The 15488-nt window shown below is 58.9% G+C and overlaps 1 protein-coding gene across 2 annotated transcripts; it reads left to right on the forward strand.

Moving 5' to 3' along the window:
* The first annotated feature begins 597 nt into the window (after window positions 1-597).
* Window positions 598-15488, forward strand: BRINP2 (BMP/retinoic acid inducible neural specific 2). 2 transcript variants are annotated; one of them, XM_055725259.1, is made up of 8 exons: window positions 598-786; window positions 7780-8132; window positions 9976-10166; window positions 10314-10504; window positions 10890-10995; window positions 11340-11576; window positions 11771-11993; window positions 12326-15488. In XM_055725259.1, exons 2-8 carry the CDS (start codon window positions 7846-7848, stop codon window positions 13440-13442), a joined length of 2352 nt encoding a protein of 783 aa, XP_055581234.1. In that variant the 5' UTR covers window positions 598-786; window positions 7780-7845; the 3' UTR covers window positions 13443-15488. The 2 variants fall into 2 exon arrangements, with proteins under 2 accessions (XP_055581234.1, XP_055581233.1); XM_055725258.1 differs by having other exon boundaries at window positions 7780-8147; window positions 12326-15487.

Genomic DNA, 15488 nt, shown 5'->3' on the forward strand with positions numbered 1-15488 from the left:
TCCCGTTTGGGAACAGGGAGCACCCCCAGGAGCAGCGCCCCTGTAACACCTACCACCACATGACAGGGAGCGAAGGAAGGGCTTGGGAGGAGGCGCCAGTAATACAGACAGAGAAATTAAAAATTTAAAAAGAAAACAGCGGAGAACGGTAAACCCAGCGTGCTGGGAAGGGCCGACGCGTGGCATCCGCATCCCGAAACTCGCTAATCATTTACCGGCATCGATGGTGCAACCGGCCCAACCGGGACCCCTTCAAGCTCGCAGGAGGCCAGTGCCAGCACCCCCCCCCCAGCCTCAGGGGAAGCCCCCAGCCCCTCTGAGGGGACAGGCGGATGGGGGGCCGGCAGGGCTCGGACCCCCCGCGGCCGGGCGGGCCGGTGACCGAGCCGAGCGCCCCCGCAGCGCGGCCCCCGCGCCGCTCCACGCGTGTCCCCCGCCGCGCCGCGCCGCCACGCCCCGCCAGGCGGCCCCGCCAATGGGAAGGCGCGGGGAGGCCAGCGGCGCCTTTTATTGGCTGCAGCCCCTGCATATATTATCGGGCGGCGGCGGCGGCGGCCGCGGAGCGCGGCGGGACCCGGCGGGGGCTGGCAGCGGCAGCGGCGGCGGGGCCGGGGCGCGGGATGGTGGCGGGGCCGCCGGGGGCCGCCTGCCCGCCCGGCGATGGGGCGGCGCGGGGGGGCCGGGAGGCGGCGGGGCAGGGCCCGGGGCCGCTAAGGCGGAGCGGAGCTGGACGGCACGGGACGGAGAGGCGGCCGGCGCCCCGCCGGCGCTGAGCCGGAGCCTGCGGTAAGTGTGCGGGGCCGGGGGAGGAGGGGGTGAGCCGGCGCAGAGACTCCGCCGGCGGGAGGCGGAAGGAGCGTTGCGGGGGGAGCCGTGACCCCACACGGCGGGGATCCCGGGTGCCGCCGTGCGCGACGGTGGAGAGGCGGCTCGGCCGCCGCCGGCTCGTTCGGTGACCTTGGTCAAGTTGCCGCCTCGCTCCGGGCTCGCTTCGCCACCCGCCCGGTTAGGACGGGTGTAGAGGAGAGCAACGAGCCCTTCCCAGTGCCCAGCTGCGGCGGCCAGCAGGGCCGGCCCGGGGGTGCTGCGACCGGCCCGGTGGAACCGGGTACTTGAAGGAGCGAGACGCTCGGGAAGCTGGAAACCCGCTGCCCGCGCAGTGTGCGCGGCTCGGGGGGAGCCGCCGGGGGAGATGCCCCCGGAGCTGCGGAACCCGCACTTCTGCGCCGGGCCCGCGTAACTCGGCAGCCGGTGCCCCGGGTGCGGGCGGGAGGGCTCCGCTCCCTGCTGCGGGGCCGGCGCTCTCCCGGGGGTTTGCTCGCCTCCAAGGCTGCGGTGCGGTTCCCAGCGCCGTGCCCTGTCACCAACCCTGGGAGGGAGGGGGGGGGGGTGTCCCGGCTGCGGGGCTCGAGTCCCTTCGCTAAACGCTGATTTATGTGTATATATATTTTCAGTAGGCAGCAAAACTCTGGCTCTTTAAGCCCCGGCTCGGGAGCATCAGCTCTCGGCACAGCGGTGCTCACCGTGCCCCGGACCGGGGGACCGGCGGCCGCTGCCCCGGAGCGGGGCTGGGGGGTGTGTGCCCGCGCTGTCCCCGCCGCGGTCCCGGGGCTGGGCACGGCGAGCCCGGTGTGCGGGGCCGGGGGGACCCGCCGGCAGGTGTCAGTGTCCCCTCTCTGTCAGCAGCCACGAGGGTCCCTGCCAGCCCCGGAGGTGTCGTGAGGAGGCCCCTGCACTTTTTCCAAGCGGAGCTGGCTTTGGTGGGCGGTCAGGGACAGGTTTTGAGACCTGGGAAGCAGCTGGGTGCTGGGAAGGGGGGTGGCCCCACTGTGACACCCCAGATCTCCTCCTCCTCCCTGCCCAGCACCTGCCACCCACTGCTTTATTTACCCTGTGCTGCTAATGCTGAGCTACTGCCATGCATCACTGCCCACCCGTGACACTTGTCACCTGTGTGAAGGCAAGGGAGGGATGGGAGGGAGCGGTCCTCACCTTGCACTGCTTCCAGCTTATACATGAGGTTGGTACTCAGCTTGTGGGGTCTGTTGGGGGGGAGCAGACATCCTGTCTGGGGAGGGGACTGCAGGGATGCTCTTCCCCCAGCCCCAGAGACCCAGCTGCAGGGATGCTCCAGGCTGAGAGCTCGGCACAAGGCAGGGGAAGCCAGTGCTGCTGCTGCCATCGCCGCACTGGGGGGAGTTGTATTCTGCACATTGCTCTTTTAAGAAGCTTTTTGCCTGTGGGTGTGAAAGTCTCGGGTGAGCAAAGCCAGAGGGCAGACACATGGCACTGGTGCGACATGCTACACGCAGCTGCCATCTCCCCTGATGGCAGCCCAGGATTCATATCATTTGATGTCTTATGCAAATCCTTAGCTCCCCGAGTCCTGGGATTTTCTGCTATTTTCCTTTAGTCTTGTCTTCAAGAGTCTTGCTCCCAAGGATGTGGAGAAAAGCTAATAAAAGGAACCCAAGTCATCAAGACTTGCAGGTTTTTTAAAACCACTCTCATGAACTGGGGCCGGGAGGGAAGGCAGCGATGTGAAATCACTTGGCAATAGTGACTGAGCAGGCACAGAGGGTGGTCTGAAGGAGCGTAGAGAGAATTGGTTCACAGCTGCCATAGTGGTCTTTACCATTGCTGCTCAGGCAGGGATGGAAGGCTCGGAGGTGGCTGTCCCCACGCTCGCTGCCTGGAGCCACATCTCTGCAGGCTGGGTGCCAGGCGGCTGACAGCACCCTGCCGTGCCCACTTTGCCAGTGATTACCATGCTGCTGTCGCTCCGGCGGTGCCTGGCTCGGTCTCTTAATTACCCCGACAGATCAATGAGGCCCTGGCGCTTCCTCGGGAGTGTGCGGACGCGAGGCTGGTGGCTGCAGCTTGTTGCAAACCATCACAGAGCTGAGGAGGCAGCAGCGCAGGCAGGCAGAGGCAGGGCTGGCTGCAAGGGAGGTGGGTCCCACGAAGCACCAAGCAAGGCTGGTGGCCCTCGAGCAAGGAGCTGAGCATCCTGCAGGATTGAGCCCTTTGGGATCGGCTGTCCTGAGGGGTGCAAGTGGCAGAGTAAGGAGTGCCTTGGGCGCCTGCGTGAATTCACATAGCCGCAGTTCGGCTGAGTCAATCCACTTCAGAAACTAAACTGCACTTAGCCTCTGCCCAGGCTCTTTTAAGTGGCCTTAATTTGATAAAGCTTTCCCACGTTTAATGAGAAGGTGACTCAGCTGCTAAGTTTGACATTAATTCCCACTAAAAGGCATCCACGGGGAGCTCAAGACCCATCCTCATCGCTCCCTGCTCCCGCACAGATGTGCCTTTGCGCCTGCTGTGCCCCAGGGACCAGCCCCCCATGGCTGGGCATGTCCCACAGCTCTGCCACCAGCAGGTATTGCGCTGCCTGGCACAGACATCGGGTGCTGCTTTTGCTCTGAGGTTCAGCTCAGCATTTACAGTGGTAGTGCCAGAGTCTGTCTGGAATGCTGTGCTTCCCCACAGCACCCAGCAAACACCGCTGCAGCCTCTTCCCAGCACACACTTCCCAGTTTATACATCTCTAGATCCTTTTCCTGCAGCATGAAAGGGCAGAAATCAATGCTAATGTCCCTGACAATTAGCTAACGTCTTAATTATTGAACTCTGCCTAATTAGTGGTGGAGCGCATGGCTCCGGAGATGCCATCAGCATGGAAGCAAGCCGGACCTTGGCATAACTCCGCAGGATGTTGCCACTGTTGCAGTCTGCTCCAAGGGCAGTAGAGAAAAGCTTTTGCAGCTCAGTAGAGCTGCTTGCCGGGCACTCGAGCATCGCTGTCAGCACCTCATGCTGAGCTGCCTCGGCCTCTCAAGCCATTTTGGGTGAGGACACCCACCACGGAAGCAATCCCATTGCCATCTCAGGGGTGGGAAGGCACTTCTACAAATTGCAACAAGCTGTTTTTAAGATGCAGCTTGTGATGAGTGACAGTCTGGGCCGTGTATCAGCCATCACTGGAAGGACAGCAGGGTGTTCTGCTGCAGGCAACAGTGATGCAGAGGGCTGTAACAAGCTCAGGAAGACTTGATCAGGGAGGAGGTTGTGGTCCTGGGAAAGTTTGCCAAGAATATTTGCCTTTGCACTCTTCTTCCTTCACTTTAAGGTTTTTATAGAAGGGGGAGGGAAAAAAATTAACAAGCTGGAATTTTTCCAACTTCTATGATGCAAAACCCTAAATCAAAAAAATAGATGAGTAGTCAGATGCTTCTCATCAAATCTTCATTCTTTTGGATCAAGGAAAAGTGATTAGAAAGTTATTTCCAGCTTTAGTACTAAGGTCAAGGGGGTTACTTGCTTCCAAAAAGCTATGCTCTCCCCAGCATCCCAGGAAGGATGCAAGCATCCCAGGAGATGCTGGTGTGAGCAGGTGGGGGTGCACCCCAATACGCATGGCCCTCAACCCTGTAGAGCAGCAGCAGCAGTCCTCCAGCAAAATCTGAGGCCCCCCCCCCCAGCTGTGTGGTTTAAGGACTATATGGAGCTATAACAATTTCTGCATGTACTTATTTTATATAACCCCTGATCGATATGAGCAAATAAATTAGCCCAGCTAACGATGGTGCAGGAAAGCTGCTCCTCAGGGATAAGTTTGCCATGTCACACGGCGCAGCTCCCATGCAGGCTCTCCTGCCTGTGGTGGCTTGCCTGCTCCTGCTTGACTTGGGGCTTCAAGCTGCTGTTGGCAAGGATGCTCGTGTGCGTCAGCACCTGTCCCCAAGCAAGAGCCCGCCTCAGAGGTGCCAGCAGTCACAGTGTAAATAAGAAGCAGGTGTAAATAAGAGCTCATTTAGCAAGGTTGGAAACTTTGCTGCTTGAGGGACTCTGCACGTCAGGAGGGGACCTTCACTGGGTTTGTGCCAGTTTGCCCCAGTCAAGTGCTGGAAATACTCAGTTCTGACTTTTTATTGCTTTGTAGTAAAACATGAGGTGGCCATAAGTAAGCATCCCATGCCCAACATGGAATCTCAGAACAAGCTCCCCAGGGAAGGAACCAGAGCAGGCTGAAGTGGTTTCTAGCTGGGCTGGGGACTGTAGCCTAAGGAAGAGGTGGCCCAAGGTAGCTCCATCCCTAATGTCTGTCCCCACAATGGTCACCCAGAAGAGGTTTGCTGCCTTGAGCTGCAGTGCTGGGTGGGGAGGTGGGAGAGGGGCTTTGGAGGGGAAGGGCAGCAAGGGGAGCCCTTCCTGGGGAAGGCATGTGGGGGTGCCCCCCATGCTGGTGGTGGCAAGGGGCTGGTCAATGCCGGTGGGAAGCTGTTAGCACCCAGGAGGGCTTCCTGGAAGAGACAGTGCTCTGCCTGATGTCCCCCAAAAGAATCCCTTCCATGCTTTGAATCAAAGGAAGGATACTCCTATATCTTCCTGATTTACACCAGGAAAGCCCCAGGGAGGGCAGCAGGGTGACCAGTGTGACACCATTCATACTGGTCTGTGGTGGTGTGAAGTGGTGATGGATGAGTCCAGTCTCCCATGGCACTTTTGGAAAAGCATCTCCTTGGCTGTACGGACCTGGGTGGAGGGAGAGGGCAGAGGGAGGCAGCCAGGGAGCAGCCCCTGGCCCAGCCCCACCTTGGCTGGAGGTGGTCAGGAGTCACCTAAAAGCCACAGACAATGACAGTGGACGAGGACATCAGCCGTGCCGAGCCTGTTTGTGGTGCAACAGGCAGGCTAGCTGGCACACCACCTATTTAAGCAAGGTGTTTTGCTGGCACAGCCATATTTAATGCTACAAGCAGTGCGTTTCAAGAGCAGGGTTTAGAAAGATGCTATTCAAGGAGTGCTTTCACCTCGGCTTCTCAGCTGAGAGCCAGAGCGCTGCTTTCCTGCCTGTTATAAGAGAGAGGGACCAAATCATGGAGGATGTAGCCCATGGTCAGTATCTAAACCATCCATAGGGTTTGCTGCCAGGCCCTGGCTCCCACCATGCCCTCCTGGGCACGGCAGTTTGTCCCTGCTCCCTGTGTCACCCTGTACAGCACAGGAGCAGGAACCCACAGCTGCAGGCAGTGGGGGGGCTGGGAGGGTTTGATCCTGAGCCTTGCACACTGCTTCAGTCCCTGGGCCACCTCCATTTTAACTGCAGCTATTCCTGGGGAGGAGAGCAAGGTGCTTGCCTGCACCTCGGCTGCCTGCTTCCCCCTGGCCCAGCTTTGGTTGCAGGCAGGGAGGGTTTCAGAGCAGCCAAAGAGCCTCAGCCATCACCCACGCGTGGCAGTGCACAGGCAGCTCCGTGAGCAGCCAGCATCGGGTCCTGCTGCGTTGCAGGGGGGACAGGTGCCCCCTGCACTCAAGGTGCGGAGTGAGGAGACCAGCCTGATATTGTTGGTCCCCCTGCCCTCCCCCACCCCCCCGGCACAGGGGCCTGCTCACCTGAGCCAGGATTTGGCCATGTCGTGGTCGTGGGGGATTCCACATGCCAGGAGAGGACGGCAATGACCAGGGTGTTACATGGCTGCCTGCAAGGTTGGGAGAAACCAGGGTGACACAGGGAAAGCTGGTGCAGGAGGGGGGACAGAAAAAACCCTGCATGCTGCTCTGCCTGCTCCTGCCTGCCCTGCTGCCCTGGCATCCCCAATCTGGTGATGTGAAAATCTCAGGTTTTGTTTAAAATTAACAGGGCCCCAGCCTTGAGGGCTAAGTGAGAAGCTGAGAAAGCGTAACCAAAGTGCACCCTTAAGGGTTTAAAAATAGAAGAGAGGGAGAAAAAAAAATATAAAAAAATAATAATACATGTTAAAGCACGATGATTCATCTGGCAAAGCCCCACTTGGGAGAACACAGGGCTGGTGTGTGGTTGGCAGGGGTGAGTGTTTGGGCTCTGGGCCCCCATCAGCCACCTTCCCAGAATAAAAATCACCTTCCCTGGAAGCTCTGCAGTGACAGGGTCCTTGTTTTAAGGCAAACAGCTCTTGCTGCCTGGCAGGACACCTCACCTTGCCCCAGCTCTGCCAGAGCTTGCAACTCCCCATCTCCCACCTTCACTTGCAAATTCAGGCTCTGGCCCCAGTGCTGCTGCTCCCAGCAAAGCTCCATCTTTACTGCCGCAGATACTGCCATATGCTGGGCTATAAAAGCAGAAAGGTCTTGGCTTAAAATAAACACAAGCTGCATTCAAAACATCACTGCAATCATCCCATCTAACTCTGAGGTGGACATCCATCCGTCCATCCATCCATCCATCATCTGAGCCACTAGCAGGACGCAAAGAAAAGTCTAACATCAGCCACATGTGGCTCAACCCATACCTGGAGAAGTTCATTTTTTCCTAGTCTCCTATGCTTATTATTTTTTAACCCCTCCTGAAATGAGCTACACATGCTTGTGATGGGCATCCCCAAGGTGCAAGGTGCAGAGACAGCCCACCCTCCCCACCACGTGGGCACCCTGTAGCAGCAAGCTTGGCTCACTGGGCTGATGCATGGCAGAGGAAAACAGAAAGAGAAAGCCAGAAATTTCTCTCAAAGAGCCACCAGCAAGGATTTCATTTAACTTCAGCAGCAGGCAGCACCCCTAACCCATAAACTCTTACCTCCTGTGGCAGGACTGGTCCATGCCCAGCACATGGCTCTCCCCAGAGCACAGCTTTCCCTTCAGCAGCAGCCTCTCCAAATCAAACCCCACCTTCCCTTTGCTTGTGGTAGCACCTGGTGTAGATCCATGCCAAACTGGCCCCCCCAGCACCTCGTCCAGCGTGGCCACCCGGTACCAGTGGCCTCACGGGGCTCCCCGCTTCGTGCGGTGCCGTTGCAGGGCAGGGCTGTCCTGGAGGATCGCCGTGGGGTGAGAGAATGAAGAAGCCAGCCGGGCAGCAGCAGGATGGGGCGGCAGGACCTCCCGCGAGCTGACGGGCCACCGCCGATGCTCCCGTGGCCGCTGGCCCTCCTGGCCCTGAGCGCGTGCTGCCGCTGGGGGGTGGCCGGCGGGGCGGGCGGCACAGTGCCCCAGCAGCATGCTGCCCCCGCGACCCCTTCCTCCTCTTCCTCATCCTCCTCTTCATCCGGCCGAGCACCCCTCGACTGGCTCCTCACCGACCGGGGACCCTTCTACCGAGCCCAGGAGTACGTGGACTTCATGGAGCGCTACCGGCAGGGTTTCACCACCAGGTACAGGATCTACAGGTGAGAGGCCCTGGGCACCCCGGGAGGGAGCTGTGGTGTGGGGGGCTGCGGGGGGCACGGCGGAGCAGAGACCGACCCACTAATCCGTACGAGCAGGCCCCTGCGTGCAGGAGGAGGCTACCCATCGGGAGCGATGGTGGGTGGGTGTATGTGAGATGCTGCTTTCCCAGGGAATAGAACAGCAGCTTCCCAAGGTGCTCATGGCATGGCCGGGATGGGCTCCAGGCAGGATTTGCCCTGAACTGGGAGTGATTTCGTGTGTAGGTTGATGTGTGGTCAGCCCTTACGATGGGAGGCACAGAGGGATGTTCCCTTGTCCTTTTGCTGTGCACAAAGACACCTCTGTGCCGAATTACTGAGCCTCCCTGGGCTGCCAGCCATCTGGGGCTGGGATGCTGCAGAAGCTCACAAAAAGCCACCGCGACTGACCCCCTGGCATGTCCCCAAGTGCCGTCACCATACAGACTGCAGCAGTGGGATGCTACACGCATGGGAGCCAATGCTGGAGGGGCCTTCCTGCCAGTAGAGAACCACGTTCGGCAGCAGTGGGGTCCGCTGCCACTGGCAAAGGGCTGCCCCCTGACAGCCGGTGTGGGAAACCCACCCCACCGCCTCTCGGCACTAAGTGGGACTGTCACCTCCTGCTAACGAGCCCTTTTCCCTTCTTCCTCTCACTGGTGCCAAGCCCCGGGGGCTTCTGGCAGTGGTACAAAGCCTGGCCGCTGCTTCCCAGGGGAGCTGACGTGGGTACCAGGATGGCAGCCCTGTAATGCAGCCCCGGAGACCTCCTCTTGCTGCTTCCCTACACGCTGACGTTGCCATGCTGAGGGACCCACATCCTCTGGGGATGCTGCGGGTGACGGTGGTGGGACAGGAAGGAGCAGCCGCAGGGACAGCAGCTGGCTCGCACCTCCTCTGAGGCAGAGAACCAGCTAGCAGCCTTCCAGGCTTGTTTTCTCTGTAGGATGGGATAGGGGGGTACTGGTGCAGGGCTCCTGGCCCCTTAGCTCCATATGCCCCAGCACCCAGGGAGCACGCGTGCAAGGGGAAAGGCAGCATCCCCTCCTCCCTCACCCCCAGCTCCGCTCCTGGCCCCAACATCCCACTTTCTGGGCCCAAAAATCACGATGGGAGGCAACACAGCATCCACCAAGCCCTCCAGCTGCTTTGAATCCATCCATCCACCCCTCCCTCTCCCTCCTTTCCCAATCAGCCCTAATTAAACTGTCTGAAAGCTGCCGCCTGGTTTTAATTAGGGCAAAATGCTGAAGATTAGGCTGAAATTGGCCGCTGGTTGTTTACAGGGCATTGGTTGCTTGAGGCAGTGGCAGGCTGGTGGCTCCCCACCTGGGGGCTGGGTGATGCTGGAGGGAGGCACATTCATTCACATCCTCCAGGGCTATGAGGGGACCTGCCACCAACGCCGCCACATCCCAATGCCTCCAGCTTCCTACAGAAAGCTGCCAATACTTAAAACCATGAAACCCCCAGATGTCTGATTTTCACCTGAACCCATAGACATGAGGATGGAGGATGGATGAGTCCCATCCAGACCAGTGGGCTGGAAAAAGCTCTAGCCATGCTCCGGGCTGTGATTAATGCCTGCCGGAGGTGCCTGGTTAATCAATATCAGGCATCTCCGCCGCTTGTAGCTCATTATTGCCATCGATGGCTTAGGGAGGGACGACACTTTCATCCTGGCTGGATCTATAGCTGGCAAGTGCATGCAGTGGGTCCTTCACCTCTGCTGCGGCGATGGGCAGGTCGGGATGGTCCCAACAGGAGTTTTTCCGCCTACCAATCCTGTCCTGCTGCGCTCCTCCTGCAGAGAGTTTGCTCGCTGGAAGGTGAATAATTTGGCTTTGGAGAGGAAAGACTTCTTCAGCCTGCCGCTTCCCCTGGCCCCTGAATTCATCCGCAACATCCGTCTGCTGGGACGCCGACCCAGCCCCCAGCAGATCACCGACAGCCTCATCAAGAAGTATGGGACCCACTTCTTGCTCGCTGCCACGCTGGGAGGTGAGTGCTGGTGGGCGCTCGCTTCCCTTGCACAAGGCAGCGTGCAAAGGAGGGAGGTGGGAAAATAAGCACTACAGGAGAAATATGGCCAAGAAGGGGGAGGGGGGGAGCCCGGCAGCCCCCCCAAAGCATTGCATGTCCCCCCAGGAGAAGAGTCCCTGACCATTTTTGTGGACAAGCGCAAGCTGAGCCGGAGAGCAGAGCCTGCCGGGGGGGCTGGGAACAGCTCGGGGGTCTCGCTGGAGACCCTGCACCAGCTGGCAGCCTCCTACTTCATCGACCGAGAGAGCACGCTGCGCCGGCTCCACCACATCCAGATTGCCACGGCTGCCATCAAGGTAGGTGAGGGTGGGAGGGAGAGGGCAGCACGGGGAGACGGTGGCCCCAGGCCTCGCCAGCAGCCCCCCCCAAACCTGGCCGAGACCCTAAAGCATCCCCCGGGGAGGGGAGACGAAGGGGAACAGCAGGCAAAGGTAACACATCCGCATTATTTATGGGAAATTGGGCACGCTAATGAAGGCACATTTTTCAGCGGGCTGCAGGCTGGGCTGCTGCCTGTCAACAAGCCAATTAGCAGGCAATTAGTTCTCCTCTCCAAGCATCGCCTTGCCACGAGGAGTGGAGCATGGCAAGCCTGGCCAGGAGTTACCTGCAGCACTTCTGGTGGGGTGGCACGCGCCCTGGGTCCCCTCCTATGTGACCACCTGTGGGTCCCCCACTTAGGTGACCGAAACACGGACAGGACCACTCGGCTGCAGCAACTACGACAACCTGGACTCGGTGAGCTCCGTCCTGGTGCAGAGCCCTGAGAACAAAGTGCAGCTCCAAGGTAGGACCAGGCTGGTGGGGACGGCCAGGAGCCACGGTGGGATGCTCGCGGGTGCGCAGTGAGCCGCAGGGGAGGATGCTGGCTTGAGATGCTGCTTTTAATTTAAGGGCTGGGGAGGAGAGGGGATGAAAATAATCAAAGCTGGGCAGGATGAGGTTGTTGCTCGTCTGCCAAGAGGAGCCAAGATCGATGCAGAACCCAGACAAGCGGCTCCACAGCAAATTGATATGATAATCATGTGAGGGTGGGAGCCGGGGGAAGGCTCACTCCCTCCTCACCCAGGCGGTGTTTTCAAGGGGCTCTGCCGGTGCCCTGATGCTCCCAGGTCTGTCTCCCGCTCGCAGGGCTGCAGACGGTGCTTCCCTCCTACCTGCGGGAGAGGTTCGTGGCGGCTGCCCTCAGCTACATCGCCTGCAGCTCGGCCGGGGAGCTGGTGTGCCACCGGAGCGACTGCCACTGCCAGTGCCAGCCCGCCTTCCCTCGCTGCAACTGCCCCGAGGCCGACGTCCAGGCGCTGGAGAGCAGCCTGGTCCAGCTCCAGCGAGCCTGGGAGAGCCACCACGGCCAGTTCGAGGAGTCAGGTGAGGCTGGGAAGACCCCACCAAGCATCTCCTTCCCTGCAAACCCTCCTTGGGGAGCAGCCCAGGCTGGGTGGTGAGGCTCCAGGGTGGTGGTCTCCCTGTGAAGAGAGCTTATGTGGAGGGAGGTTGCTGCCAGCCCTACCTCCGCTGCTTGCTCTCCTGGGTCTGCTGATGCCATCTCTCTCCCCACACAGAGGAGTTTCAGGCCCTGGTGAAAAGGCTCCCTGGGGACCGTTTCCTGAACAGGACAGCCATCTCCCACTTCTGGGCCATGGACCTGGATGTCCAGCACCGCTATCAGCAGCTGGGCACCAGCCTGAAGCTGCTCTCCAGGAAAACCCACCGACTTATCCGGCGGCTCTTCAACCTCAGTAAACGCTGCCACCGGCAACCTCGCTTCAAACTGCCGAAGGAAAGGTATGGTGCCATGGCATCCCCATCCCACGCCGAGGACACTGCTTGGAGCCCCGAGGAGGGCTCAGACCCATGGCTGGGACTGGAGGAGCTCCCACCTGGCTGGAGGGATGCTGGGGGGCGAGCAGGCAGCAGGGGCAGCTCTGCCACCCTGGGATGTGGCCTTGAGAGATTGGGTCCAAGGCTGGAGGTGGAAAATGGGGGTTCACAGGGTCCACCAGCAGTGCAGAAAAATGAACAATGAGGTGGGCAGCTCTTCCATCCCTAGGGAAAGCCCATCACACCCCAAAAGATGCCATGTAAGCATCTCTCCTCCCGTGTCTCTTCTCCACCAGGTCCCTCCCTTACTGGTGGAGCCGTGCACAGTCGCTACTGTACTGCAGTGAGACCACCATGCCTGGGACCTTCCTGGAAGAAAGCCACAGCTGCACATGTCCCTCTGACCAGCCCTCCTGCCAGGGGTCCATACCGTGTGCCTTGGGAGAGGGGCCGGCCTGCGCCAGCTGTGCCGAGGACAACAGCACCCGCTGCGGGACCTGCAACCACGGCTACGTGCTCGCCCAAGGCTTCTGCCGCCCCGAGGTGGCCGACTCGCTGGAGCACTACCTGGGGCTGGAGACGGACCTGCAAGACTTGGAGCTCAAGTACCTCCTGCAGAAACGGGACAGCCGCATCGAGGTGCACTCCATCTTCATCAGCAACGACATGCGCCTGGGGAGCTGGTTCGACCCCTCCTGGAGGAAACGCATGCTCTTGACCCTGAAGAGCAACAAGTACAAGCCCGGGCTTGTTCACGTGATGTTGGCCCTCTCCCTGCAGATCTGCCTCACCAAGAACAGCACGCTGGAGCCCGTCATGGCCATCTACGTCAACCCCTTTGGGGGAAGCCACTCGGAGAGCTGGTTCATGCCCATCAATGAGGGCAGCTTCCCAGACTGGGAAAGGACTAACGTAGATGCCTCTGCCCAGTGCCAAAATTGGACGCTCACCTTGGGCAACAAGTGGAAGACCTTCTTTGAAACAGTCCATGTCTACTTGCGGAGCCGCATCAAGTCTCTGGATGACAGCTCCAACGAGACAATCTACTATGAACCCTTGGAGATGGCAGATCCCTCCAAGAACCTGGGGTACATGAAAATCAACAGTCTGCAAGTCTTCGGCTACAGCCTGCCCTTTGAACCAGACGCTATTCGTGACCTGATCCTTCAGCTGGACTACCCCTACACCCAGGGCTCCCAGGACTCGGCCATGCTCCAGCTGTTGGAGATCAGGGACCGGGTGAACAGGTTGTCACCCCCTGGCAAAACCCGCCTCGACCTCTTCACTTGCTTGCTCCGCCACAGGCTCAAGCTAGCCAACAACGAGGTGACGAGGATCCAGTCCTCCTTGAGGGCCTTCAACGCCAAGCTGCCCAACGCACTAGAGCAGGAGATGGGCAAGCTGTGCAGCTAACGGCCGGGGCTGTTGGCATCTCAGAGCAAGGGGGGCGGGAGAAAGGACTCCCTGGGAGGGGTTGAAAATAACCACCCGAAAAAAATTAAATCAAGGCCTTACCTTAGTGCCAACCACGTGCTTCCATGGTACCCCCAGCGACTGGCCAAAGAGATGCAGGGCTCGAGCGGATGGAGGACACCAGCGGGACTATGGAGGAGGGATGGCTCAGGCACCGCAGACTGGCTCCGAGTGTGGCGACAATGCCAGCACGGCCACCCCGTCAGTGGTTGAAGGGATGTGCTGATGGGCGGGGGTGATGTGGCTCAGCCAGAGGCAACTGGTGGTCCTACAGGAGCAGATGCCCAACCTGCCACAAGGATCCTCCAGTGGCTGCCTGCTCAGCGCCCCAACTTTTGTAGTCTTTTTAAGAGAGGTTTCTACCGGCGCCTTCACTTTCACACCCCCCACGATCCTTCCTGCAGCTGTGCCGTCACACACGGCGCCAGGGGGACCACCCTGCAGGCCCCCGAGATCTGGCAGATTTTCCCTTGGAGCCTCTCCATGAGCATCTCGCACCTGCTGCGGTACCGAGGCATTGTCAACCCTTGTGTGGGAAGGACCTGCCCTGTGGACGCTGCCATCACGGACACCGGCGGAGACCTCTGGGCCGCAATTCCTTGCAAAAAAAACCCCACAAACCTAAAATGAAAGAAAGAAAAAGGAAAAAAAAAGTTTTATTTATGTATTTATTTGTTTTGTTTGGGAGGGGTTTTTTTAAGCCTATTTATTTGGGGAAGTGTCATTTCTTGTCAGTGGCTCCAGCCAAGAGACATCTTAGTAAAATGTATCTGTTTAATATATTTTTTAAAAAAATGCCTTTTTTGAGCAAAAGAGCAACCAAAACCAACTGAGATTAAAAAACAAACAAAAAAACCCAAAAAAAAAGCCCAAAGAGAACAGTTACTGTCATCCCTGGCCCTGGCTTTTCCCTCGCTGTGTGGCTCCCCTCCCTCCTTCCCTGCTGCTGCTGCTGTGCTCGGTGGGTGCCTGACCAGCATATCAAGCAGCGGCACTGCCCAGCTGTCGGATGGGAACACTGGGCATCCAGACAAGCAGAGCTCACTGCTTCGGCAGCTGCCCTCGTTTCTTGGCAGAGAACAGGGTAAAGAGAGGAAGGAGCCGACCCTCCGACCCACAGCATCCCCAAAGCAGGAGGTGCAGGCAGAGGGGATGGGCAGGGAAAAGGGGAGAGCGGAAAAAGCATATCTGTGTGTAGATCTGAGTCCGCCTCCTAATTCTCCCCGGCTGGCAAAACTTGCCTGCTTGGGTGCTGCAAAAGCAGTGGTAACCCAAACTCATCCATCCCGCTTATGCCACCCGCCTGTCCCCCCCTCTCTTCCATTCTCGGGCTGGACAGATAAAGAGATAAGCGGGAGGAAAATAACACCGGGAGAGATAAAGAGATAGGTGAGAGAAAAATAAAACAGGAGTAGATAAACCATGATTGCTATTTATATTCCCTGTCTAATCTATCAATCCATCAGGCTAGCTATTGTGGTTATAGCATGCCTCAACCTGTCACCCGGACTTCTCTTTTTCCATACATCTGTCTTCCTCTGCCCACATCTCCTCCCTTGTCCTAAAGGAAAAAAAATAATCGGGCGATTAAACACACCCGGAGGAAACGAGAAGTCAAAGCCATCTTCTCTGCTCCCTGGGGGACGCCGGCAGACATCTGCCTGGGGTTGAGGAGGATACAGGCGGGATGGCCAGCCGCAGGCTTCACAGCTAGAAAGACCATTTCAGCTTCTGCTATGCATCTCTCTGGGTCACCACATCACTTCTCGTCCTCACTGTCACGTGGGCCATGCATCGGGGTAATGTTCCTCAGCTCCATCCTCTGCCTCCTCTGGACCAAGCATTTCCTACCATGCTTTTCAGCACCCTGAACCAGTCACACATCCTAAAGCCACCTGAACGGGAATGCAAGAGCTGTTGGGACATCTGGCAGCATCTCGAGGAGCCACCAAGATATGGTGGAGCAGCTTCCACTGGCGGGGGACT

The sequence above is a fragment of the Falco cherrug genome, chromosome 12 (genome assembly GCF_023634085.1).
Source record: "Falco cherrug isolate bFalChe1 chromosome 12, bFalChe1.pri, whole genome shotgun sequence".
NCBI classification, from domain to species: domain Eukaryota; kingdom Metazoa; phylum Chordata; class Aves; order Falconiformes; family Falconidae; genus Falco; species Falco cherrug.

Coding starts and splice junctions, on each gene's coding strand:
- BRINP2 (XM_055725258.1), top strand. CDS start 7,846: ATGGGGCGGCAGGACCTCCCGCGAGCTGACGGGCCACCGCCGATGCTC. Junction 8,148..9,975: donor ACCAGGTACAGGATCTACAG/GTGAGAGGCCCT, acceptor CTCCTCCTGCAG/AGAGTTTGCTCGCTGGAAGG. Junction 10,505..10,889: donor TTGCCACGGCTGCCATCAAG/GTAGGTGAGGGT, acceptor TCCCCCACTTAG/GTGACCGAAACACGGACAGG.